The sequence below is a fragment of the Lepisosteus platostomus genome, chromosome 13, assembly GCF_059453375.1.
Source record: "Lepisosteus platostomus isolate fLepPlt1 chromosome 13, fLepPlt1.hap1, whole genome shotgun sequence".
Lineage (NCBI taxonomy): Eukaryota > Metazoa > Chordata > Actinopteri > Semionotiformes > Lepisosteidae > Lepisosteus > Lepisosteus platostomus.
Window position 1 is genome coordinate 9376169 of NC_142623.1, and position 25884 is coordinate 9402052.

Here is a 25884-nt window from a genome sequence, read left to right on the forward strand (position 1 = left end):
CAGGCCTGGCGGTGCTCAGCTGCTGCCTCTGAGAGCCCTCAACACCGGATAGCCGCATGTCCTCCGCTGACTCACTGGTGAAGTGCTTGTCTGTACTGTCAAGTGCATAAGGTTCAAGTGTCACTTGAGATTTACTGTTACCGCTTTTCTCTAATTGTGTTCTTTTATTTCTAGTTAATTGCTTCTTTTAAATCATATGTTTTAAATACTTATTGCCCATCTTTACTGATTATGCTATTCAGAGAGTATGGAATCGTTAAACTCCTAACTTCCGACTCTAAACCAGCAGTTCCCAACCCTGTTACTGAGGGAATGCAATGTCTGCTGTTATTTTAAAAAGTTGATGGAAACCACCCCTCTACCAATTCCTGAATTTCTGACCTGTCCTCATTCATGTATATCAGCTGATAAGTAACCAACTAGACATTTGCAGAAAATAAAAAAGGCCTTAATATATGAGTGTCTGATACATACATTGTCAGTCCTTCCTGTATGTGTTCCTCAGAAATTGATCTCTGTTTAGAATATACTGTTTAGAATATAAGCTGTTTAGACTGAAACAAGGCAGCAAGAGACATTATGGAGAGATGGCATAAAGTTTGGTATGCTGATGGTGTTGGAACAGTACATTTGAAGCTGGGTTTCAGAAACCAGGAACTGAATGAAAAAAAAACAGTAAACAAATGCCTTGAGCAAGCATATTGATTAAAGTCATCAATTAGCACCAATGATTAACAACTCAGCCAGAATGAAAACCAGACATAAGGTCCCCAAGGCCCAGGGTAGGGAAAAGCAACTCCAGACTGTATTGTTTTATGGGTGTGTTACAAATGATCAACAGCAAGACATTGTTAGTTGAATGAGAATCAATTAACCCTGGGCTGTAAATAAGCCTATTATTTATGTAAGTCCTCTGTGTTTTTGGTCATGTGTACCACTGCTATGCATTAAGTTGTTCTCATATTTATTCACGCCGTTGATGTGGTTTCAAAAGATACGGATTATATGGAAATAGATGCCTGTGATGGAAACATGCATTGAATTTTATTTAAACTGTAGTAATCATGATGTGTACAATACATTATTTTTTGTCGTGGCTAACAGAGACAGATGGGAAAGACAAGTGGTACAGGCACAGTAAAAGCCCCAAATTTGAATCTAGTTTTGGCAAATCTTTAGGAGGAGCACAGGACATTCTTCTTCCTTTGCTCATCTGTGTGTTCTGTTTTTCCTTGGCCAGACTGGTTTTATTAATCTGTTTTGTGGGACCAAGTTAAAAGATTTTTAATAGGTGCCAAATGACTGTGTTGACAGAATAAAGTATATTTCTTATCATTATTATCGTGGATTTATTGTTAATAATTCAAAACAGTTCAAGGCAAACAGCAAATGATGATGAAAAAGACTTAATTAGCTATCTCTCTTTGTACCTTCTAATCTGTAATTCTTTCTGATTTCTGCCCAGTCAATAATACATGAATCAGATTTGTACTTGTTCAGTACTGTATACAGTTTGTTAACTGAAGGCAGGCTTCAATCTAGATTAGCAGTGCTGGGCCTAAAAATATCCCATTTTGAAATGTGATAAGTGAAATAGCGATTTTTTTAACCAGTTTTGTTACTAGGATAAGTATTGTAAAAATTGTATCTTCAAAAGATAGTGCCTTTTGTGTGTTTTTATACAAAACATTGTTACAAAGGATTAATTTAAGGATTATCACAAAGGAGTGGAAATCATATTGTAACTGGGCAAGGAAATGTTTGAAGTAGGGTTACAATGAACTGATAACTTTATGATAGGAACCTTTGGTGCAAGTTCTTTCAAAGAGGTGGTCAAATATCTATTGCCATCCTTTGTCATGAGAGATTGTTACCTGTGAGAATACCAGAGCATGTGAATGCTCCAGGCTAAATTTTGTACAAGGGGTTAGTTAAGGGCAGCTGCTGAGCTACAAATTCAGTCAGTTACACCTGAAAACACTTCAGGGTGAAAGGTGGATTTTTCTTACGGATTTAATTTACAGAGTTTAAGGGTAGTTTTGCACATTCATTTATTGATTTTATTATTTCTTTTCACTAGTGACAACACCGTCCAGGAATTAAATGCTTTGGGAATTTTTGGAATACTTGGTGAGATAGGTTTGACTTATCCCACTTTGTTGATGGGTTCACCCCACTCAGACTGAGTAAACCAAGAGGCATCTGAAATGCGGAGATGTTGGTGGAGGAGGGATGCTTGAGACAAATGGCGTTTGTGTTTGAAATGTACAGTATAGCTGATTTCGTGATGATGGTGATTAGATACAGCTGTGTTTGACTGACTTGTCGTTGTCATCCCTCCTGAACCTCAGTTAATCACTTTAATAAAATGTAACCTTGTCTAACGGACACTATTTAAGAGGGCACAAATTTATGCTAGTTAGCTGTTAATCCAAGGATCTCATCCAGCTATTTCTTGAAGGAAACTAGGGTATTGGCTTCAAAAACATTGCTAGGTAGTTTGTTCCATAGACTTACAGCCCTTTGCATTGAGAAAAGCCTCCTCTGGTGCATGTACAATGTATGACTAACTGTATGTTGTGTGAGCCTCCTTGATGTTAACATAAAACAACAGGGACAGAAGACAAGCATTAAAAAACAGGTGCAAACATTCATACCTGACATCATGGTCTTGTGTGTGATTACATCAGGGATATAAATTAACTACAGAGGGAAAATGTGATAAATCCACATTTTGGATAAACATGTTCTTCTCAATTTGATGGGGATCTTTGAGATCATTGCTTTAAATGAAGCAGTGGCATTACTCTACACTGTGATTAGGTTTAACTGCTTTTTCAGTTCCTTGTGAGACACATTTCAGTTATGAAATCAAAGCTGGCATCACACACTAAATAGAATCTATAAACAGCACTGTTGCCTCTTTTAAGAGCACAGTGAAAACACTCAATGGAGACAGAAGGCAAACTTTGAAAAACTGAATTCTCAGACATCAAAGTCTAAAAAGATCAAGGTTTTACGTCTAAAAAAATGGAAAAGTGAATTGTATTTCTTTACAAGGTACTAGTTTTAATGCTTGTGTTCAGCTCTGATATTTCCAAGGTCAAACACCAGTCCTGGAAAGTCAAAGAGTAAAATGCAGGGAATTTTAAGATTAATAAACTGCTGCTTGAGATGCTTTTGTTCAGAAATAAATATACAGACTAAACAGAGCAAACCATAGTAATCAATCTTCAGTTAATCATAACAAAAATAAAGTTTGCATTTCTTTCTGTGTAGTCAAAGAATGTTGTAAATGTGATGTATGGTTTAGTATGAGAGTTGGTGAAATGCAGTTTCACCACTTCTTAAAAGACAAAGTTCAGTGACAATTGCAACCCAATTTTTTTTTTTATATTCGGTACAACACTCAGTATTATAATCCTGTCTGGAATCCTGGGGTTATGATCCTTTAGGAATTGTATAATTAAATAGAACTCCTTCAGCAATCCCACAGAGAAGATTGTACAGGGTTTTACCTGAGATTTCCCACATTTATCCATCAAGATATTACACAGGAATCATGAAGGTTTGTATTACATGTGCATGAGAGAGGTGTTCTCTGAATATTTTGTACTCTATAAAAAATTTAAAATAATATAATCGAAAAATATGAAATAACATATTTTAAAGACTAAAGCAAACAAACCCGGTGACAAAAATTCCTAATTTCTGCTTCATTTAAGGAGCTTGCCTGTTTTATGTTCTATTTTTTGTCCTAACAGAGCTGTCAAGAACTAAACAGCTGGTTGCTAATTAACTCAAAGCCAGCTCAGTACATTACCCTTGTTTTTCTGCATCACAGACTTAACAAGAATATTGATACTAATATACTTAGTTTACAAGTCAAGGTGCTTTGTGGCTCAATGGTTTAATTACAAGTGTAATTATTACTATCAGCACATCATCTTGAAATCATTCCACTCTTTCTTTGATTCCTCTGAGAAAGTGGTAATTAATATATTATCATATATTTTTTTTAAAAAGTTCTATACAGTGTGTTACTGTTTTCAATTATTTTCCATATGCTGGTATTTATTTTGACATGGAAAAAACAAGTACTGTATAACATTTTCAGTCTTGTCTGGCAGGCACAAGCCTTTTTAAACACATGGTGCTTATCATATTTTATGGCTCAGATGGCCTTTGTCATGTGCATTTAAAAAAATACATTGATGGGATTCTGTGATTCCAGTCCAAGGAAGCTCTTTGTAATTCTTGCACTTCTACAGCATCATCTTCTTGATTTTATTTAAAATATTATTCCTGTCAGCTTCAATCCTCTCACAAGTATAAATACTACAGACCACACTGAACCTCGAATTCATGGTGAATTGGAAAATGTCTTCCCAACAAAATGAACATGCAGTAAATATACAGAAACCCATTGAACACAATTTTATAAGCTTACGTTTTCTGTTGTTCTCTTTTTGTTATAAAGCCTTTATAGCTGAAAAAGGCAGCAAGCCCATTATATTTATGGACATTAGTTTATAGTGAGAGGAGAGAGAATGATTAGGGGAGGAGTCAGTTGAGTGAAAACAACTTACAGCAGCCCTGGAATCGCGGCGACAGAGATTCTGTTTCAGACAAGAGTCATTCTGAGTTATTCCTCACTCATAGTGCAATATCTTAGAATGCAAAGCAGTACATTTTTTCTTTGTTTTTTACTGGTTAAAATTAGTACCCTGCCCTGTCCTTCACGAAGTGGTTACTCATTCCCACCGATAAATTTGGACTGGTTTTATTTTATGTTCTTTTTGCTTCATATTTAAAATATGCAAAAACCAGAATGAGGAAATGATTCTGTAAAAAAAAAAAACGTTCTTGCTTGTTTTTCTTATTGTCAATGCTATCACCAGTTTGGAATTTGTTAGCTGTAAATGAATGTGACATACTACTGTACCTATGACCCTTCTACTAGGAAAAAACAGATGACTCCCACAATGCCTACAGCCGAGTTAGAATTGGATGGAGAACTGATGCAGGTGTCTCTGATATATTCATTTCAGCTGACATACATGTACTGCAGCTAAGCCAGAACTGCTGTGCCTTAGTTTAAAATGTCTCATCTCTGGCTGTGGATAAGAATGTTTGGGGCTGAGCGATTTTCCTCCACGTATTCAATTTTTCATTCATTTTTACATTCAAGGTGAAGGCTGAATTTTAAGTCGTGCACTGGAGCATTGGGAGCATTGGGGTTCAGATCTGGGTGTGACCCTAATTTCAGTCTACTGTACTTTTTATTCTGTTCGTCTTGGATCAATCTTTTTTTTTTACACTTAGTTATTATGGAAAAAAAACCCAAAATCTAAATAACAACAGATGATCCCACAGAAGCAGAACAGCTACAAAGCAAACAACTGGAGCAGGAAAACACAGATGGCATAAAAGCTACTTCTTTATATCTCGAATAAAACCATGGCTGCATTTGGAGCTAGCTAATAAGAGGGGTTTTATTTATGAGGTAAATAAATATATATGTAAGATTTGTGAGTGTTTTTGGTGGAGTATCCTTCGAATGACTAACGATCTGCTGTAAGGCCGTGGCAGTAGCAATGTGTCCCATGGGCACTGCTGTTAACTGTAAGAGAGCCCTCTGTCAGCGTGTGCAGTGAACCATTTCCAATAGCAGTTGATATTTCCTGTAGGGAGGAAGGTGAGGCTCTGGGGTTAGTCAAGAGCATTGTTTGCCTGTTCTCCCCTCAGAGGCTGTGGAGTCACTGCTGATGTGTTCTGGGATTTATTTATTGCTGTTTGAGGAAACCACTGGAGACAGCATGTTCTGCTGCCCGCAGTGACACCGAGGGGCCTCAGAGTAACAGCACAGTGCACTTAACCACTTAAATATGAAACCAGGCAAAAGCAGCCTGACTGACCCGAAATATTCATATGTCTGAAAGTGAAGATAACCGGGTTCAGTATATAAAAATATGCAATGGAGAATAAAAAAATAATATGCTTAATATTATCTTGAACATGTTTGTGTTCATACTAAATAATTGGGATGGCCAATTGTATTGTACTTTATTCATTGTGTTTGCTCGGTGAATAAATGTAGTGTACTACTGTATATGGAACGCCCAGGTTGGTCAGTCAGTGGAGTCCTTAGTTTGAATGTATTGTCCTTGCACTGCCTTTCCCTGAACATTCTCCATTCCTAAGATCTAAAGCACAGCGTTTTTGAAACTGCCTTTGTGACAAAGATTTACTTTGGGAAATTATGCTTGTCTTAATCTTGTGTGGTAAGGTGGAGATAAAGTACAGGTGAAGTCAGAATGTAAGGCCTGCTTAATTTAAACTGGCTAAAAGGGATGAATCTGTATTGCTCAGCTTATGTTAAACAGTGAGATGCTGCTGCAAAAAAGGCCAACTTCACAGCAGCACAAAAGAGCAACTATTGATTCTTACACATGGCCAGAATACCATGGTATTGTGGCAACCTTTATCTTCAGAAGCAGATTAAGAATGATGATTGTTCTGTTTAGGTATACAAATCAATGATGTGGCCTCTTTTATTCTGTGAGAGTCATTCCACAGGACAGGAAACTTTCATTGGTGAATGGCTGCAACTCAGCCACTGAATTCTTAGCATGTCAAAGAAAAGTGCAGTTAATGAGTAAGAACAACTGGACTTTTTTTTCTAATTTGTCACCGTTGGTTGATTTAAAGGCAAACCACACAACATTTTGCGATTTCCTGAGTTTTTCCATAGTCTCCGTTGATTATTAAGTGAATTAAATGATTACCATTTAATTCACACCACCTTCTCCTCCCTAAATCTCTGACCTACCACACATGCACAGTAGTGCATCATCAGCACACAATAATGTTATACTGCATACTGCCTTTAAGACCCAATTATCCCAAGCACCAAAATCTCATCTGGTTCCAAATGTCAAGGAAATTGTTCCTTTGTAAAAGGTATAAAGGTGCCCTTTGGGGAAGCACTTATTACTGACACAGTATTATCAAAAGTGGTGGTAGAGAGAGGGGGACAGGATTAAGGGGGAATAATTTAACACTTTGCCTTCCAATCAATTCATCCAATCTAGGATGCAACTACTGTTTCTGAAATCTTGTCTGAGTTTCTCGCACAGATTCTGCTTGTTTTTGAAAAACTGAAGACTAAGTTATTGAGTTATAAAATATAAAGCAGGATTATATGTCTTTCTTTGTGAGTCTGCACTCTCTCCTGTGGGCTAAATATTGTACTTCAGTTGAATTTTTTGTTCTCCTGAGGCTATGCTTAAACACAAAAATAGAAGAAAAACAATATATATAAAAAAACAAATGGAAAATATTATTTTCATGCATTTCTTATTCCCTTAGAATAACATAAAGTTATGCATTTGAGGTAGTTACCGTGGCAACACTGTCTTGAACAGGGTTTAGCAACTCCAGTCCTGGAGAGTTTCTCTTTCATTCAAGCCCAGTTCTCCGTTAACAGATTCATCAATTCATTGTTTTAATTAGTCCTCATGAATGGGATTTTTAGCTGCAAATTAAAGACACTTTTCAGAATAGGGACTTGAAAATAAATTAGTACGCCGCTTCAAGCATGATACCCTTTGTGTATGGATTGACATAAATTCATATAGTTGGATCCCCAATGTCCAGCATATTGTCCCTTTACATTGAATATAGTAAACTGTAATAAATTAAGATTATGCAATACTGTGTTTATAAGTCTTCTGTCTTTGTAAATTGCGATACCTTTTTGTATACTGTACTTAATTTGTTCCTTTTTTTCTTTTTCTAAATGTGACAGTTTGACAAGTTGGATTTGTGGTTTTGCAGTATAGTATCTCAAAGCAGATGGTAAAGTAAGACAGCCTTAATTGTGCGAGGAGCACTAAGAACGCCTTGTGGGCACTCAGTACACCCTAGCAGTAACCTTGACTCTTTGCTGTGACCCCACTAAACCCTAACTCTAACCCTGGACTTCAACCCACATGGACCTGTGGTGATTGACCCTGATTTAGATGTGCTGTCATTGATCTGCCTGTCTTTCTCCGTCTCGCGCAGGTATGACTACCAGGAACTGCTGCACAACTCCACCTTCTGTCTGGTGCCCCGGGGACGTCGGCTTGGGTCATTTCGCTTCCTGGAATCTCTCCAAGTAAGGTCTTGTCTGTCACTGTGGCACACTCCCTGACCAGCGTATGTGCTTAAACACTGGTTCATTTCTACCACTGAGACAATAGAGGAGGGTGTCACCTATCCGTTTGGTATTATATTGTGTTTAAACGCTTGTTAATTGATATTCTTCACAAGAGTTGTTACATTGATACCTGAATTGTTCCGAACAGAAAATGTGAACCCACAAAAATAAAAGATCCTGCATTGTGGTACATTGTACATTTCTACCACCGAGACAGTAGAGGAGGGTGTCACCTGTACGTTTGGTATTATATTGTGTTTTAACGCTTGTTAATTTATATTCTTCACAAGAGTTGTTACATTGATACCTGAATTGTTCCGAACAGAAAATGTGAACCCACAGTTTTATAGTTGAGTTTAATCAGGTAAAAAAAAATCAAAGCATTGCGGTACATTGTACATTTCTACCACCTAGACGATAGAGTAGGGTGTCAGCTGTCCGTTTGGTATTATACTGTAGTCACCTGCCAATTTCTGCATTTTGTTGTCCAATTTGCATTGTACAGTAACTGCCGTCTCGTGATCCACAAATCCTAGGTTCACCAAGCTCTGTGATTTGAGCCAAGAAGCAGGATTCATTAAACTGAACATGTCAGACCAAGGGAATGAGTCCCGGATACAGGATATACCTGCAAGATTGGACTTGAACTGATTTTTGTGTTGTTCAGCTTATTTGTCTAGTCTAGTTTGCTAATGAATTGCTTCCAAATCCTCTCTCCACACTTTCAAAGCTGTTCCTGTCTTCATGTCTAAGATGAACGTTTTTGTTAAACAGCAAGTGGTGAAAGAGCTAAAAGTCTTGTATTCTTTTTCTTTGCTGTGCTACACTCAGGATACATTATCAAGATACAGAAATCTATTTTTTTCACACATGTCCATAAGATACATAGGGGGAGTTTTTCATATTGATTGGGTGACTAATTTGAGCTTTTTTTCTAAAGCAAATATGCATGTTTTTGCATAACATTATTTGAAATAATATTTCTAGTCAGTACAATTTTCTGTGACAATAAACTAATGATGCAGTGAGCATCACTGCAGGATTTGAAATAGCCCAGGCTGTCTTGACATTGGATTTTTGCTTGAGTCACTGCCAATTCATGGTGCTTGGACCTATAAATTGGACACAGCAAAACTAGGGAAACACAAACTAACATTGGCTGATTTCCCAGGGAAGTTAACAGGTGTTTATATAATCTATAAAATTCTAAAAGGCAGCAGTTTTATTAATGGGCATGGGTTGTCTTATCAGTAGTGATCAGTACATTTGTTTTAAAAAATGTTTTGCACTTGAAGCTCCTTCCATTCTTATAGTATAGATGTGGCTGGCATCTCTCTGAGGACCTCAGACACTGCCAGATATTCCCTTTTTTCTACACACTTTTCCTTTTCTCTTCTACAAGGCTAGAAGGCTTACATAGCTGTACCATCTGTTAGGCATGCTCCATACAGGCTGCTCATCTGCAGATTACGGGGGTTTGTAGTGCTAAATTTGTCTGGAACATCTCCAGCTGCCCAGCTACCAGCTACTGCTGCCTTGAGGCCCCAACTTTGTCTCTCAGAATGTTCTGAGGTGGGCTGCCTTTGGGTCCAGAACTATCCTTCAACACCACAGATTTCTGCATCTACCAAAGTAGTTAAATTATTCATGCCTCCGTTGAGCAGGGATGCCAAGTTCACAGAGGCTGCCTGGTGCCTGGAGTTTTTTTTTTAATCCAAGCCAAACTCTCAGTTATCTCAATTTATGTAATTAGTGGCTCAACTGGACCTTTAACATTTTTCCAAGGCCTTTCAAAGGTTCAGCATCTGAACAAAGGGGTTCCTGTGTGGCTCAGCTCCAAGTGCAGGTTGAAGTCTATGGCCCAAGCAGAGTGAGTGTCTGCTCCTGGACCACATCACTAACTGACTGCAGAGCAATGCCGTGTGTGAGGCTGGTCTCCAAGGACTCTCTTGCCCAGGCAGCCTGACAACCTAAACAGGCTGCTGTCAGCCTCTCCCTCCTGATCAAGGAAAACTAGGAAAATTCCAGAGCAACCACAGCTAACCATTAATGGCCACAGCCAAGGGCCACCAAAGAGACATGGCTTCAGAAATGCTAATTTAATGTGCTAAAAGAAGCAGAATGTGAAGGGACTGTGCTTCAAATGCCAGGAGAAAGCCTAATTCTAATCCTGGAATGTTCTTCATAAATCTTACTAGTGTATCTTTCAAGTCTTTTTGCACTGGTGTGTGATGGTGTGTGTGAGGTGAGGCCAGTGCAGCTGTTCATAAGACAGTATTCACGTACTGTATGAAACAACTCGAGCAACATGGGTTTGGCTCACTTCTCCAAGGCAAAATGGTCTGGAGCCCATTGATACAATATTACCCGCATGTAGATCAAGAATTGGCTGATGAGTTCCCACCTGGTTTAAAGCCTTAGTGTCTCACTGAAACCATGGAGGTATGACATTCTGAATTTATATAAACTATTTATTTGTCTGAAAATGCATGCAAGACATTGAAATCCATCAGCAGATATCATTTTGTTGACGTCCTTTGGCCAAATCACGCAATCAACATATTCCTGTTTGTCAGCATCAAATCAGCATATAGTATGACTGTATTCACACATCTTCAGTATGTTACGTAAGTTTGTTTTTCTCACTTCAGCTCATCATAACATTCTGTGCTGTTGATATTTAAGGAATGACAGGACCATTGTATCAATTTCTAAGCCTCCCATTCTTTATTAAGGTAGTGTACAAACACCTGTTAGTACTATATATGTCTAAAACTTTGGCTTTGAGGTACAGTGTATGAGATGTAGTATGGAGTTTGTTTTCCTTGCTTGGATAAAGTGAAGACAAAGTTATTTTATTATAGATTCAAGCTGAAAAGCACCTGAGGCAAGCTACATTATATGACATTCTTCAAAAGAGTTGTTACATTGATATCTGAATTGTTTCAAACAGAAAATGTGAACCCCCAGTTTTATAGTTGAGTTTAATCAGGTAAAAAAAATCAAATATCCCGCATTGTGGTACATTGTACAGTGGCTTTTTTTTGTTTTTATTAAGTTTGACATCCACAGTCTTAATCAACTTCCCGTTTCTAAGCCCTCAGTTAGTAAATGGCTTAAAAAAGCTCTGAGCCAGTTTGGATATCCCACTTAAACAGTTTATAATTCTTAACGCGAGAGAGATCCCAGAAATTCCACCTGGATTTATAAATACCTTAAGGGCAGAAGCTGAAAAATAAAAGCAAACAGACAGCCTGGACAAACAACACTGGCTGTTGGAGCACTTCAGCCTAAAACACAACAAGCGCAGAATTTCTTCAGCTGTTTGTGTAAGGGAGTGTTTTTTGGGCTCGCTGACTGTTTGACGAGATTTACTTCCTGAGACTTAAATAAGTGTTCTGCTTTAAGTTGCTCTGAATTGTGCTGATAGTGCAGATCTGTTGTGGTTTGGCTGTAAGCAGTCTCTTTCAGTATCTCCTCCTTTCTCTCTCTCTGCTCTAATCGAGTTCTCAGTTGCAAATCTGACTGTTTCTACTGGCCAAACCCATAAAAGAACTGGCAGTTATCAGTCTCTGGAAACTTGCCCTCCCAGCCAAATTCCCACCCCCACCAGAAAAGAAAAACAAAAGGAAACACAACACAGCCTTGGGTTCTGACTGACAGAGAAGAAAGTTGCTGCATTTCAAACCTTTTATTCTGGTTTTAATCCGAGCTGGCTGGACACTTTACAGCAGCCTTTTCATGTGAGCACGAGCCAAGAGGAATTTTCATTTCCACCCCTCGTTTCAAAGCATGGATTTATTTCTGTTGCCACTGGGAATTAAGGGGTAGAAGCGGATACGTGGGTGCTGGGAAGGAGGAGGTGGGAACACTGGACACAAGCATGAGTTCTTGTGATGCCATCTTGTTTGGAGAAGCCATGAGCAGAATCTGAATGGCAGTTATTGACAGTTACAGCAAAGTCAGTTATTGCAAAGTAATTGGTATCTACCTCTCGGTTTGTATACTGTAAAGCATAGTATCCCAAATTTCAGTCCTACATCGACCCTGTCCCCTGCTTCTTTCTCCAAAGTAGACTTGCCGGTACTTCTGTGAATTGATCAATGTCTTAATTATCCTTTTTTACATTTGATTTCAGCTTAGAATAAGTGAGGGATGTCAAGACATTTGAAAGATTTTACTGATAGATTAAATTTACCTTCTTAGAAGAATTTAAAATGCTTTAATTAAACAGATTATTATTCCAAAAACTGTAAAATTAAGTCGTAAAGAATTCATTTGGGATGAAAATGTGAAATAAAGGGAACTTTAGATTTAGATCTCTGATTTGATATATCCCACTCTGTCATGTGATTTCTTTATGGGTCTCTCTTGGTGTTTCTGTTTGCATGGAAATTTGCCATTCAAATAACCTGCTCTAGCAAGAATGTGTGTTTGGATATCAGAGCATAGAGTGACTGTAAAAAGGAAGCTTCTGTGGAGATCAAAATTAGTATGAAAGGCTTAAAATAGCCCATTGTTGTTCTGTTAGACTTATTAAGTAATTGATACCATAGATAATGAAATAATAGGATAGAAGGAAGAATAGCTGGAGCAAAGTATAGGGAAATACTATAAGGAAAACCTGTATCAGTCTGCTAAAGACTTAAAACTAGTGTGAAAATTCACCTTTCAGCAGGAAATGATCAGAAGCACGAGGCCAAAGCTACACTCCATTTTCAATGTTAAGGCTGCAATCTTTAAAGCAACAAAATAATGTGAAAGATATGCAAAACTCTGAATGTTTTGCAAGGCACTGCACAAACAAGCCAGCAAACCACATGGAGGGTTATTTGGAGGAAACTTTTGTAACAATCAGATAAAGACTCTGAGCAAGTACATTAGGTCAAAAGGACATCTGTCTTTTTTATAACCTGTCCTATTTTCTTGTCCCGTGTTTTCTGCCCTGCAAAAACAACCTCTTAATCTAATTTTTAAATCTGTAAGCATTTAATGGTTTACAGAGACTTAAGGTTTTGTAGTCTACTGAGTTAGTAATGATATTTTTAATTTCTCAGCATGAGCAACTGCACTTTTCTACCACACACTTTTCTACCTTTCACTAAGCAGGCAAATAACTTGCATCTAGTGGTGATTTACATGTACAGCACACTCTATTAAATATCTATATAAAGTACAATTTCAGTATCTGCCAAAACTAGGCTCCCATCAAGAAGCATTGCACCTGAATCACGTAAGCTTCAATAATTGTGCCAGGCCAATTCAGGATGGAGCCATCTGGATACCTGTTAGTGTACAGAACTGACCTGTCAACTATCAGCTCTCACCAGGTGCCCGGTTACAGTACATCCTTAATGGTCATTACATGGCATCAAGGTTATACTTTGTAAAACAAAGTATTACAAAGTGTTCCCTTAACCTTGACATATACCGAGGGGCATTATAAACAAAACAAATGAGTACTGGAACTGTATTTTTGTATTGTTGTGTTTTTTTATACCCCATTTTGTGATCTCAAGCTCTGTAACCTGGTCAGCTAACATTAATCCTAATTTAAATGAGATAATTCATATTATCATTTCACTCATCCTTTCCTGTTGGAAAAATGTATCTTATAATACAGTATTTCAATGGTTGAAGCGTGCCATGCACGGGTTGTGGTGAGCAGAAATAATTTTTACTACCAAATTGCAAAAATATCCCAGAATCAGACTCAATTAGAAACAGTATCCCCTTAGACCACAAACTCAATGAATGCATCTTTCTTAAAGAAATTGGCTAACAATGAGTTCCGCTCTCTGTAATGCTAATAATTACCATTAGGGCTCACTCATCCTTTTTCTTTTCAGTTAGTCCAGAAATAAGATTTAAAACCAGCTTGTTTTTGCTAAAATGTTTGAGTGTTTTGCTGCTGTTTTTTTTAGTAAAAAATCAAACTAGTATTTGAAGCAGTAAGATGCAAGCAGGGTTTTACCCAGTTTGATCAAAGTTTGTGCTTTCTGCTTTTCAACTCATTGTTGGTGTTGAATACATTGCTGTATTGTTTTTAATTGATGCAATTTTTAGATGGAGGTGAAAAGCCTCCTTAGGTTAAACCCAAGAGGCTGAGAGATTGTGGTAACAGCCTGCAGATGTCTGACGCTTGTATGCTTGTGTGTGTATTCCCCTCAGGCCGCCTGTATCCCTGTGCTGCTCAGTAATGGCTGGGAGCTGCCTTTCTCTGATGTCATCCAGTGGAGCCAAGCTGTCATCGAAGGCGACGAGAGACTTTTGCTGCAGGTACCCCAGGAGCCACTGTGTGCACAACACCATAGAAGCATTAAATGCATGGAGCCTTCTCATCCTCAACCAGCAGATTAGGTTAAAAGGATGGAGGATCCAGTGGTGATGGAGAAAGTTTTGTTACTAGGAAGTTTCCAGCTCAGTCCCCAGATATGCCAGGCTTTCAAGCCTTTGAGGAAGTTTGCGAACATCCTTCAAACATAACAGAAAAACAAATAACATGGAACACAAGTGAAAAATCAAAAACAGGAACACTTCTTAATATAAAGGTCTGTGGGAGTTTGGAACATGCCTAGCCATGTTATTGAAGCTGATACCAAGGATGAGATCGTTGTATATGCTGTATTTCTAGGCAACGTCCTCTGTTTTTTGGAATGCCTTAAGAACTAAGATTGGCAAACTACTTGACTGGTATCAAGACTAATGTATCTGCCTTAGGCCAGAATTGATGTCTTTGTCTGCCTTATGCTTACTGCTTTTTTGTTGGTTTGGCACGATAAGTTCAATGTTTTGTAGAACACATCCCTACATTATTCATTCTTACATATAGAAAAAGTATAGTACATTATAGTAAAGTATTATTATAAAGTAAATAAAAAACAGTATAATATTGACAGTCAATAAGTATATGGTGCATATGTGTGTGTGTACTGTATATGTAACTCTTACAAATATTATTGAGCAAACAAGTACAGTGTAACTTCTTTTCAGCAGTAAAAGTGTAGTAGCTTCCCACATTCGAGTGGTAGGATGGTGAATGTCCTTGTATTTTAGATGCTGCATATAACCCGAGCAAACTGCATCATAGCTGCACAATGGCTCCCAGCAGTCACAGCTGAGTCGCTCCACTGAGAGCATGGTATCTCCAGGGAGGAATCTCTGTAGTGTTGTTTGAAAGCAAAACTCTTGCGACGCCTTAGAAAGCTGCCATCTGTGTTTCAAATCCCTGCTGTCAGTCTATGTAACTGTTATTAAGGATTTGCAAGGTAAAATTAAGTCCAGCCATCTTTTCCCAGCTTTAGAGAGCTCTCTGCATGATACTCGATAGACTCACCTGGTCCCTATGCAGTGTCTTGCAAAAGTATTCAGACCCTCGCGCAGTTTTCACATTTTGATGCTTAAAGTTTGCCGTCATGACACTTTGAAGTTGCAATTAATATTTGGTAAACACATAACCTACTCAACACGGACAAAGTCAAAAACACCAAAGCAATGAAAAAGCAAATGTGAAAAGTTTCAAATGCTAAGTAAGTCTGGGCTTTTACTTTTAAGAGTTTTTTGTTTTTTCATCTAGGCATCTCAGGGGACAGATACAGGAAGAAAAATAATCCTGCCTTTCTTAACAATATCAGATATTCTGTTTATTTAACCATTTATCATATAGGCTTGATCATTTTTAATATGCATCACGTGGAACAGATACCACAACCAAGGCCAGTCATGTTGTGAAAATGAAGGTTTTATGAAAGAAAATATTTTATTAAAGCAAAGTCACTCAAAAGTGCAGGGAGTAAATTAAAACAGAAACCTGCTTTTATCTCTCAGTTGCTCTCTTTCAATCACCATTTTTGTGTTCCAAGTTAGGAACAGTGCAGTGTTATAGCTCCCAGGATAGACTGATTGACTGAACATGAAAACATATGAATGCTTCTGCATTCTCACGCTGGTCAATAAGTCTGTCACCATCACTGAGAGCACAGCACTCCACCTGCTAATTAGGGTGTGAAAGCAACTGGCTTGCAAAAATATGCCTGAACAGGGCTAGAATCCCATTTAATTTGAAGGTTAAAGGAAATGAAAAACATTCCTGCTTGATTAAATGTAACACTTTTTGGCCTTATACAGGCACACAGAATCCATGGATCTCTGTATCTTCTCTCTTCCAGGTCCCCTCCACTGTCCGCTCCATCAGTAACGACAAGATCCTGGCATTCCGACAGCGCACACAGATGCTGTGGGAAGCCTACTTCTCCTCTGTTGACAAGATCGTGCTGACCACGCTGGAGGTGGGTGTTAGAATGAGGCTGGTACAGATGGCGCCCTGCATTCTGTGGGCCAGTCTAAGACACTGGCATTCCAGCACTTCCAGTGGGAGAGAGAGAAGCAGAGTGGGACTGGGCAAGGAGCTTTTTCGGAATGAAAAACAGCATTTTGGAGAGAGGCAGCCCATCTGCCAGCCGCGTTGACGTGCCAGTTAAACTCCAGCAGCCGCCTGTCAGGCAGAAGGGGCATCTTTGCGAGGCTGGGTCGGGGTGGCACAAGGAGGATCTTGTCGACTAGATTTAACTGGTATAGAGTCTGGCAAATGAAACACTCCTAGGCTTGGCCCCTGTCAAAAATCTGTCATGTGCAGGTTCATCTGAATCCATCAGATTCTCAAACAAGCTGTGGGGCAGGGTCCCTAAAGTACCATTCTGGAAAGTCATAGTATTTTCTCTTTTTTGTTCCAAAGTGAGCTCTTGGTTACTTAATTTAACTCTTAACTTAACTAATAACACAGTTCAAACCCAATTAAAAAGTAACAGATCTTGCAGTTATTGTAGAAAATCTTTAATTTTGCCATTACTTTGAGGGTGACTACGAAGGAAATTCAAGTTTAGCTATGCTCCTTTGACTTTTTGCGAAAGACTTTTGTTTTCTCTGTAGCACATCACATCCTGATTCACATTTTTAAATGGCATAACCTTTGTGCTCAGTTACAAATAAACTGGATCGAACTACTTTGTTTTCCAAAAGAGATTTCCGATATATCAGCCCCGCTGCCTCTCCTGTTGTTAACTGGCATATAGCTTTATGTGCTTGGAGCGAAATGAGATAAAGCATTCTCTAGCCCCACTGGAGTTATAGGGATAGTTGTCTGTAGCAATCTGCACATGTACTATAAAAACTAAGTGTTGTTCTTGGTTCAAGAACTCTTTAAGCAGAACAGCTTCAGTGAAACAGGGGATTGATATTGGATTAGAGCCAAGGAACAGGAATCAGATTCATTGATCACAGTGGTATTAAATTAATCTTCACATTTCTGTTGATAGATACACGATAGTTAGCACATTTTACTGTATATAATATGGTGGAGTGGCAGGGTGGCACTGGGACCCCGATACATTTCTATAATTTCTATGATCACACTGTGTTCATATGGGATTTCAGATCCATTTTCCTCCCACATTCCAAAAACCTACTGGTAAGTTAATTGGCTTCTGGAAAAACTGGCCTTAGTGTGAGTGTGTGTGCCCTGTGATGGACTGGTGACCAGTTCAAGGTGTATCCCGCCTTATGCCCATTGCTTGCCAGGGTAGGCTCCCCCATGACCCTGCTGCCATGAATAAAGTCGTTAGAAAATGGAAGATTATATACTGTACTGTATAGCATCTTACAATGAAAACAAGAATATTTTGACTTGGCAGAATTCATTGCTGCCTAGAAACTAGTGCTGTGTTACTCTGAAAGCTGAAACATGTGTGACCAAATCTGAGGAGGGGTGGAACGGCATACATTACACATTTTATCAACAGAATATGTTGAAAAAATGTTAAAAACCTTATGTGACTTCCTTGTCAATATGTCATTTATGCTTCCCAATGCAAGCCTTTTGACCTACAGTAGACAGCAACAACTATTCATTTGGTTCGTTACTATATTAGTTTTATCTTGAGTCTCAGGTAAGCTTGAGATGCATAACTGTTCAATATTTTTATGCTTCAGTGGAGAATCAAACATTTCGAGTAAAATGGTGGCTTCAAAGAAAACAGGTTATATGTTCATTCTTTCTAGCCCTTTTGAAAACATTCTCAGACAACATATGAGAAGTGCTTCAAGGATCGGGGCTGGGTCAATCAAAAGGTCCATACTGAGGTATGGAAAGCAAAGCAGTATCTTTAAATTCTGTGTGTAAAAATCAAGCAACTGAGGGAAGTTAAAAAAAATGTGCAGCAAAATGTGGAAATTTACACAGGGGAGGCTTTTCCCAGTTGTTTGGAAGTTTCGTTCAAGGGCTTGCCCAATAAAGACGCAAACAACTTATGGAATAGAATATTCACCTGTGTCAAATCGTATAACAAAAAACATTGCATTGTAAAAGTTGCAATGGTTTCAGTGCTGTACTCGATGAGTGTGGATCTAAATGACCTACAGTACTGTATAGCAGTTCTGATCGGCAGTTCTTGCGAGATACTGTGACTCAGACAGAATCTGAGAAGAGATGTGCTGTCTAAACCCCATGACACAACCACAGGGCAAGATACTGTATAACAAAGACGTTTGTTAATCATTTTGAGTAAAGGAATTGACTTTTCACTGACAACTGACAGTGCCCCAGCTATAGTCGGAAGAACAGTAGGGATTTGTAAGGATCATTGAAAATCAAATTGGCCACTTGACAGTAAATATTCATTGTATTATTCATCAAGAAAATCTTTGTGCCAGAACCTCTAATTCTGAGCTTAATGATGGTATGACTACAGTGGTGAAGATAGTTAATATTCTTCTTGCTTGATCTGTTTTGATACAAAGGCAGGTTCAAGCTTTGTTTCAGGAGATGGACAGTGTAAATGAAGACATTCCACTTCACAACAATGTTTGTTGGTTCAGCCATGGAAAGATTTTGGCACTTTGTCGATTGTCTTAATTCATTAAAGGTCTTTTTTTCAGAGAAAGGTTAAAATTACCCTTAACTGGAGAAATGGATCACCCAATTAATATTTCTGACATCTTAGTGCATCTAAACAAACTAAATCTCTGTATGTAGGGTGCAGACCAAACTGTTTTTTATTTAAATAGAAGGCATTTCTTGTGAAACGTGCCATTTTTTCTCAGGACATTGACACCTCTAATTTCCTCTATTTCCAGTATATTAATTGCACCATCATGAACTAAGTGTTGTTCTGGGGTCAAGAACCCTTTAAGTACATGTACAACCGCTCAGTGTTGCCAAGAAGGGAATGTAATGTTAGATACAATATAAAGCTTTGCAACATTTTGGCCTCATGTTTTCCATTCTGATCAAACCACACTACTTTGATACTAGCAACACGGATTTTACGGGGTTTCAGTGGGCTGGTTTTGATAATTTCAAAATGCAGCTCATTGAACAACTGAGCTTAATGCACACAGAGCTATGGAGAAAGATCACAGGTTTTCTATCATCACCTGCTGGAAGTTCCTGTCTGTGAAATTTCACAATTTCACATACTGTATGAAGCCATGTTTGTGTCCCTCCCAGAGCCAATTAATGACTAAACACTCAGAGGCTTATCTGTTACTTAAAGTCTCAAATTATGAGGATGAGATTGGTGAACTCAGGGCAAGGATCACACTAAAATGTGAGATCTCCACCTGTATTTATAAATGAAGCTGCTAAGTAATGGGACTACTATTGTATTATTTAAAAAAAACTATTAATAGCATGAAGATCTTTAAATAGAAGTCAATAAGTTCACTCTTGGCACGCTCCTGAAAGTATAGTATGATCAATGCCACAACATATTGTTGCTGTAATCACTGATGTGTTTTTAGGGCATTGTATAAAAGAAGGACTTTACATGCTATAAATAATAAGTTAAATCCAGAATATCTTAATAAATAAATGATGGTAACAGCAGCAGTTCATTAAAACACTATAGTCCTTTTCTGACCTGGAGCTGTTTTTGCATTGCTCTGTTTAGAGAGTATGCTTTAAGCATCAGCTCTGACCTTAAAATTCCTGTAAGAATATCAAGGAGCTCAGCGTCAAATGAAATGAAAATGCGATGACAGACCACAAGATAACATTTTCATCTTGTTTGTGCTGTTATAACCCCGTAGCCTTCTCTAGAATTTGCCTCTCTGTGCTTATGGGCAGTGACTTGTAGTCAAAAAATCACATCTGTCATCATTTAGACTATTTCACGAACACTGAACTGAGACGGAGTCCATTCCATTAAAATAAAACTTTTGTAATATGAGAGGAATATAAAGTAGACTTCCACTTTTATTCTGCTTACTAAGTCAGGTGCTCTTACTGTGCTGAAAATTAACTTTCATAAGGATCCCAGGATCTAAAAGCACATCAGCAGTATCAAAAGCCATGATTCTAGTCTGTGAAATTGCAACCTTTTCTGTGTGATTCTGTAACAGTGTTAATTTCAGCTGTTTTTTAAGGTGCCTAACAATTGAATGGGTAATAATTTGTGGCCAAACACTGCTGGTTAGGACAGTTTTACTAGAATTGTTTTTCTTCAGAGACTGTAGATAAATGTTTCTACTGAGACAGTCACGTGATTATCCTATGTTTTACATGAAATGTGTACTCTGTGTTATAAAATAACACATTAGAGAACTATAATGAAGTGTGCAGTAGTACAATAGTATGCTAGTTGAGCATTAAACGGGAATGCTGTTAACATAAGATTCATTTTCAAGGAGGAAATGTTCAAAGTAATTTTCACATAATAAAGCACATATCGAATATAGTTTATAGTCTGTGAACAACAATGGGAGAAAGATACTGCTTACAACTTGGTCTTAATTGTTCTTTTATGTAACAATTAAAAGTAAATCCAACACTGATTGGGAAGAAGAGGAGAATAACAGTGGTGCACTAGTGCCAGTCTAAATCCTTAGCAATGGACTTCATACTTCTGAATAATACTATTTCTTGTCCCCAGTAGATTGTCTCCCCATTGGCGATTAAAGCTCTGGAGAAGCATGGTTTTTAGCACTTTCTAAACCTTTTGGGTTAGTGCCTCAAACATTCAACACAGAAAGAAGAGGCAGCCAGGGAGAACATTATGAGTAATCCTGCAACATTGAAATCAAAACATTTGATACAGAATGAATCTACAGCAAGCTTTATCTTGAAGTATGGTTTTGTGCATCAGGCAGGGTCTTACACATACACACGTGCAGAAGGCTGATCGTCACACAACTACATCGACAGAGCCTTAGTAGAAATGGATAAATCCCCTGTGTTTTGTGTTCCGATTTTCAACGTGTCTGGCTTCTTTATCATAAGAGCCACGAAAAGTAACTTTGGCAAAAACAGAAATAACTACATAGTGCTGCATAAGCTATTCCTATAATTATAAAGGCTGACAGCAAGACATGGTTGTTACAACAGATCCTTTAGTAGGGAAGAGTTGAGTGCACTTAAAATTGCATTTAGTGTCTGTACACAGAAGTTATAATAGTGATTGCTGATATTTTAGTCAGACATCTGTAGACAAAATCAGACCCAGTCAGAACCTAGTTTGCTTGCAAAGAAAAGTTCATTTTTGTTTTCATGCTGGCACAGATAAGTCCATTAGAGCCATGAAGCTAGCAGGCAGGAATTTGTCATTCAAATCCTGTAGCAAGACATGCAAACTTGCGCTGTGAGTCAAATAAGTAGATTATAGTGGAGGGTGTTCAGGCAGGCGAGAGCTTATTATCCTTGAAGCTTGGGTTAGTAATAGTGATTTTCCACAAAAAGGCTCTTGTCCAAATTGCACTGAAAGCAAAGCTTTGGCCTGAACTTCCTACATTGGAGTGCCACTGTTCACTACACTGTTCACCTCCCTAGGCTTGTACTGTAGATTACCTTCCAGTCTCCTTTCATTACCATGTCAGAACCTGGCTTTATGAAAACTTAGGCAGAATTTTTCTCTTTGTTTTATGAGTCATAGCTTTTTATCCAAAGAAATATAATGGACAGAGCCTGGAAAAAAATGGGTACCCACTGTACATGTGCTACAACTTGAAAAAAAATAAATTTTGAAGAAAAAAATAAACGTTTGGATATTTCTTTCTAATGTATGTACCAAGTAACACATACAGTATAAAAAATCTGATGTTTCAGACATGATGCCCAAGTGGTTACCTTGAATTCAAGCCCTGATCCAGGCCTGTACTGTATATACCTTTCAAAGTAATTAAAGATGTTTAGGGAACATATATTCCAGGTGGAAATGACTTTTGAGAGGCTGAGAGATTAATAGGATTTATTAGTCTTAGTCGATACATTTTTTTGCTCGGATGTTTATTTTAATTTATTTTTAACTTCAGCAAATTCTTAGTCCAAAATACAGAAGCAATAAATATTTTACCAGTGCTAAATAAGACACTACATTTTCAATCCAGTGGACTTGTAAATTATGGTCATTGAGTTAGTCAGTAAAGGGTGGCATAAAGCTGAAAGCCCTTTCCAAAAAATATATTTCTGGTGTCAACAGTGTTAAGAGTTTTCTCTAATGCCGGTTACATGCATTACAACCTCCATAGTGGATGGCTAAAACAGAGATGCTGACTTGTCTCTGTATTTGTTACATGATCAGAGCAGTAATTCTGTATTTTTAGTTTTTTGGAAAGTGTTAAAAAAAAGTACAAATTAAAAGATAAAGTTAAGCCCTCCAGCACAATTCCTGCAGCCGCAGGTAGAAATAAAATGTATGTTTATTTTGTATTAACCAAAAATTGAGTAATTTCTATACATAAAGTGTTTTGAGTGTTTAAAACAAACTACCCAGCCAGATTGTTAATGATTAATCCATTGGAGTCTGGAATACAGTACATTTTTTAAAAGTCATTTGATGCATTAAAATGAAAAAATATGATTAACCAAATGGTTCATGATTTTTGAAGGATCATAATCAGGAAATGGGGTTTAAACAGCTCATTTGAAAGACTTATACTAAAAAGACTAATAAAATATTATTGTCAATTCTTGCAAGAACATCTATGCAAGATACACATTTCTTTTCATTAGGCAAGTACTTTATTAGAGCACTTTTCAAATGAAAGAAACACACCGTTTGACATCCATGACAACATATTTCTCAAAAACATGTCAAGATAGAAAAAAAATATCTGTATAATATTCCAGGTGTTTGATGATAATGCTGTTGCCTTTACTGTAGTCCAGACGGATCCTAGCAGGGTTTGCCCTCAGTCTGTGGCAGGGCAACTTTAATACCACTGCTCCACCTGCTGGTTATCTATAGAAATGCAACTCTTTACACTACGCTGTTGAGAAACTGTTTGCCTCAGAATGGGGTGCCTCAGGATTGTGTCAAATTACTGGTCCTGTGAACTCACACATCTGCTGGTGTTCCTTGCAGCTGAGCTCTTTATTTAAATGAATCCTCCACTGAAACAACAAACTACTTGATTAGTACCCTTGCAGTTTTTTTTTTACTTGAAGGTTGGAGATTATTGTGGAGTTATTTGAGTTACTTCATACATATTATTAACTGTATGAAGACCTCAATTATTCAGTTTGGGGTTAAAGCAGATCAGAAATGAGTAGGTGTGTGGATCTCTAGGACCAAAATTGGGAACCCTTACCTTGGACAAGAGATATAGAGGTAGTGATAATTTTTAGTGATCTGAAGACAGTCAAATTCAATTGTCTGACTACTCAGGTTAGTTTCTGTTATATAATATATAATATATTAATATATATATATTATATAATAATGAAACATAACAGCTCAGACTGTCATGTCGGTCGTGTGGCAACCATTGTAGGAATTCCTGCATTTTCAGTAAACAGTAAATGAAGAAGAACAGAAAACATACTGTGTAAGGCTGTTTGTATTGAACTTGACATGAAGGCAATAATTCAAATTTAAATAAACATTGAATATGAAAATTTGAATCGATCATTTCAATTACTTTTCCTTCCATTAAGGCATACCATCTCCAGTCCTCCAGGGACATAGCATTTTAAGGATTTCATTTAATTGTAGACAGAACTCTTAAACAATGAATGCTTATAATTACTAGAGCTAATCGGTAGCTGTGATATTTCTAATGACTCACACATAATTCAAGCATGCAGGCTTGACTGTCTTGGTTGACAGACAGGAATGTAAAAAAAGGTTCCAAACAACATCGGGCCATTCTGCCCATTTCCTTGTTTGGTTCTTAGTAGTTTAGTTTTCTAAGAATTCTAAAGGATCCCAAACAGTAGGCTTCTGCCACAAGACTTGGAACTGCTTCCACAATCCCACAATCCTCTGTATAAAGAAATAGCTTCTGTGTTTGGTTTTCAGTAGCTCTAAAATTATTTTTTCTTAAATTTCCTGGATCCTGTTGCGTTTGATCTCAAAGAAGTTTGCCGAGTTGTCTTGGTCTTTGCCTTTTAAGATATTGACTTGGTTTTACAGTCAAGTCATTTCAGTCGCTCCAAGGGATTAAATAACGAAATGAATCATTACCAGCCTCAGGTTGCTCATATTGCATGTAATAGATTTTACCCAGAAACACAAGTTAAATTCAGAAAATGCAGTGGTTCAATATCGAAGTCCTCAACAGACCACAAACTAGTATGTCAGACAGATTTCTTGAAAAAACTTATATTACCTTAACATTACGTAATTACAAAATTAGACATAAAAAGCTTTGTTATAATAGTATATTAATATAATATAATAATAATACAGTATATAATATATTGTTGTAATAATATATTAAATATTTTGTCAAACACAATGCAATGTACTATACACACTTGAAATAAAACATGTAGTAGATAAGGTTCAATCCATGTACTATAAACCAGATTACAGAAATTTATTTTGTTCTGAAAATATATTGTTCTGATCTGCTGTATTGCTTTTTTATGTTGCTGCACAAAAGCTAGTCTAATTTAATACCACAGGGTACATTAGAAGAATATTGCAGGAATATTTTATGGCAAGAACAAGTCATTCAGCCCATTAGAGCTTACTGGTGACTCTACAGGAGTGGCACTAATTGACTTTTTATAGGCTTTCAGCTACAGTACAGTATGTATTTGCTATGGGTTGACAGTGTCCTTGAATGCCACCCCCCTGCAGAACTTCCAAATATCTTCAACAATCTGCTTGATCCTGATACTTTATCTCTTATCACGCTGTGCCTTCTAAGAAATACTCAGGTGCTGTTTCTGCTCAGAATGGTTTTTGCCAGGTTAACACATTACTTTAGCAGTGTAGGCTTTTGAAAAGATACTCCCCAATTCTCCCCAGTTCAGCTCTAGAGAAACAGGCTCACATCTGTTGATGTATAGGTTTCTATACGGCATTTCCTGAACAGCTGAGCCTGGGCTAACCCCTGTCTCACCACTACGCATAAGGTCTTTTTTTTCCGCTCTCCTGCCATTCCACGGTGCGTCCCTTCCGACGTCCGTGACAGGAGTAGGCTGTGATGACAGTTTGTCTTTAAATGCCTTCAACTTAACGTTTCTGTCTTGATAAGATGAAGTGCATTTGATTTTGCAACATGAGCAGGCAGCCCCAGATTCTGCATAAAAACCAACAGACCCATCATCCTATGATCTCTCACTTACTTCTTTTGGTTTAGAGATACACTGGACTGCATATCATATTACTAGTACAATTAGATGAATAAGAGAGTGAACTTGCAGGGTGGTTAGTGGCTCAGTGAAATCTGCCCCCTGTGTA

At 37.7% G+C, this 25884-nt stretch overlaps 1 protein-coding gene across 1 annotated transcript in view; it reads left to right on the forward strand.

The window, feature by feature from the left end:
- ext1c (exostoses (multiple) 1c) overlaps window positions 1–25884 on the forward strand; it is a 99894-nt gene that overhangs the window by 68394 nt on the left and 5616 nt on the right. The window contains exons 2-4 of the mRNA XM_088603030.1: window positions 8068–8161; window positions 14375–14482; window positions 16372–16491. Of these exons, the coding sequence (XP_088459156.1) occupies window positions 8068–8161; window positions 14375–14482; window positions 16372–16491 (322 nt within the window). The remainder of the gene's footprint in view (window positions 1–8067; window positions 8162–14374; window positions 14483–16371; window positions 16492–25884) is intronic.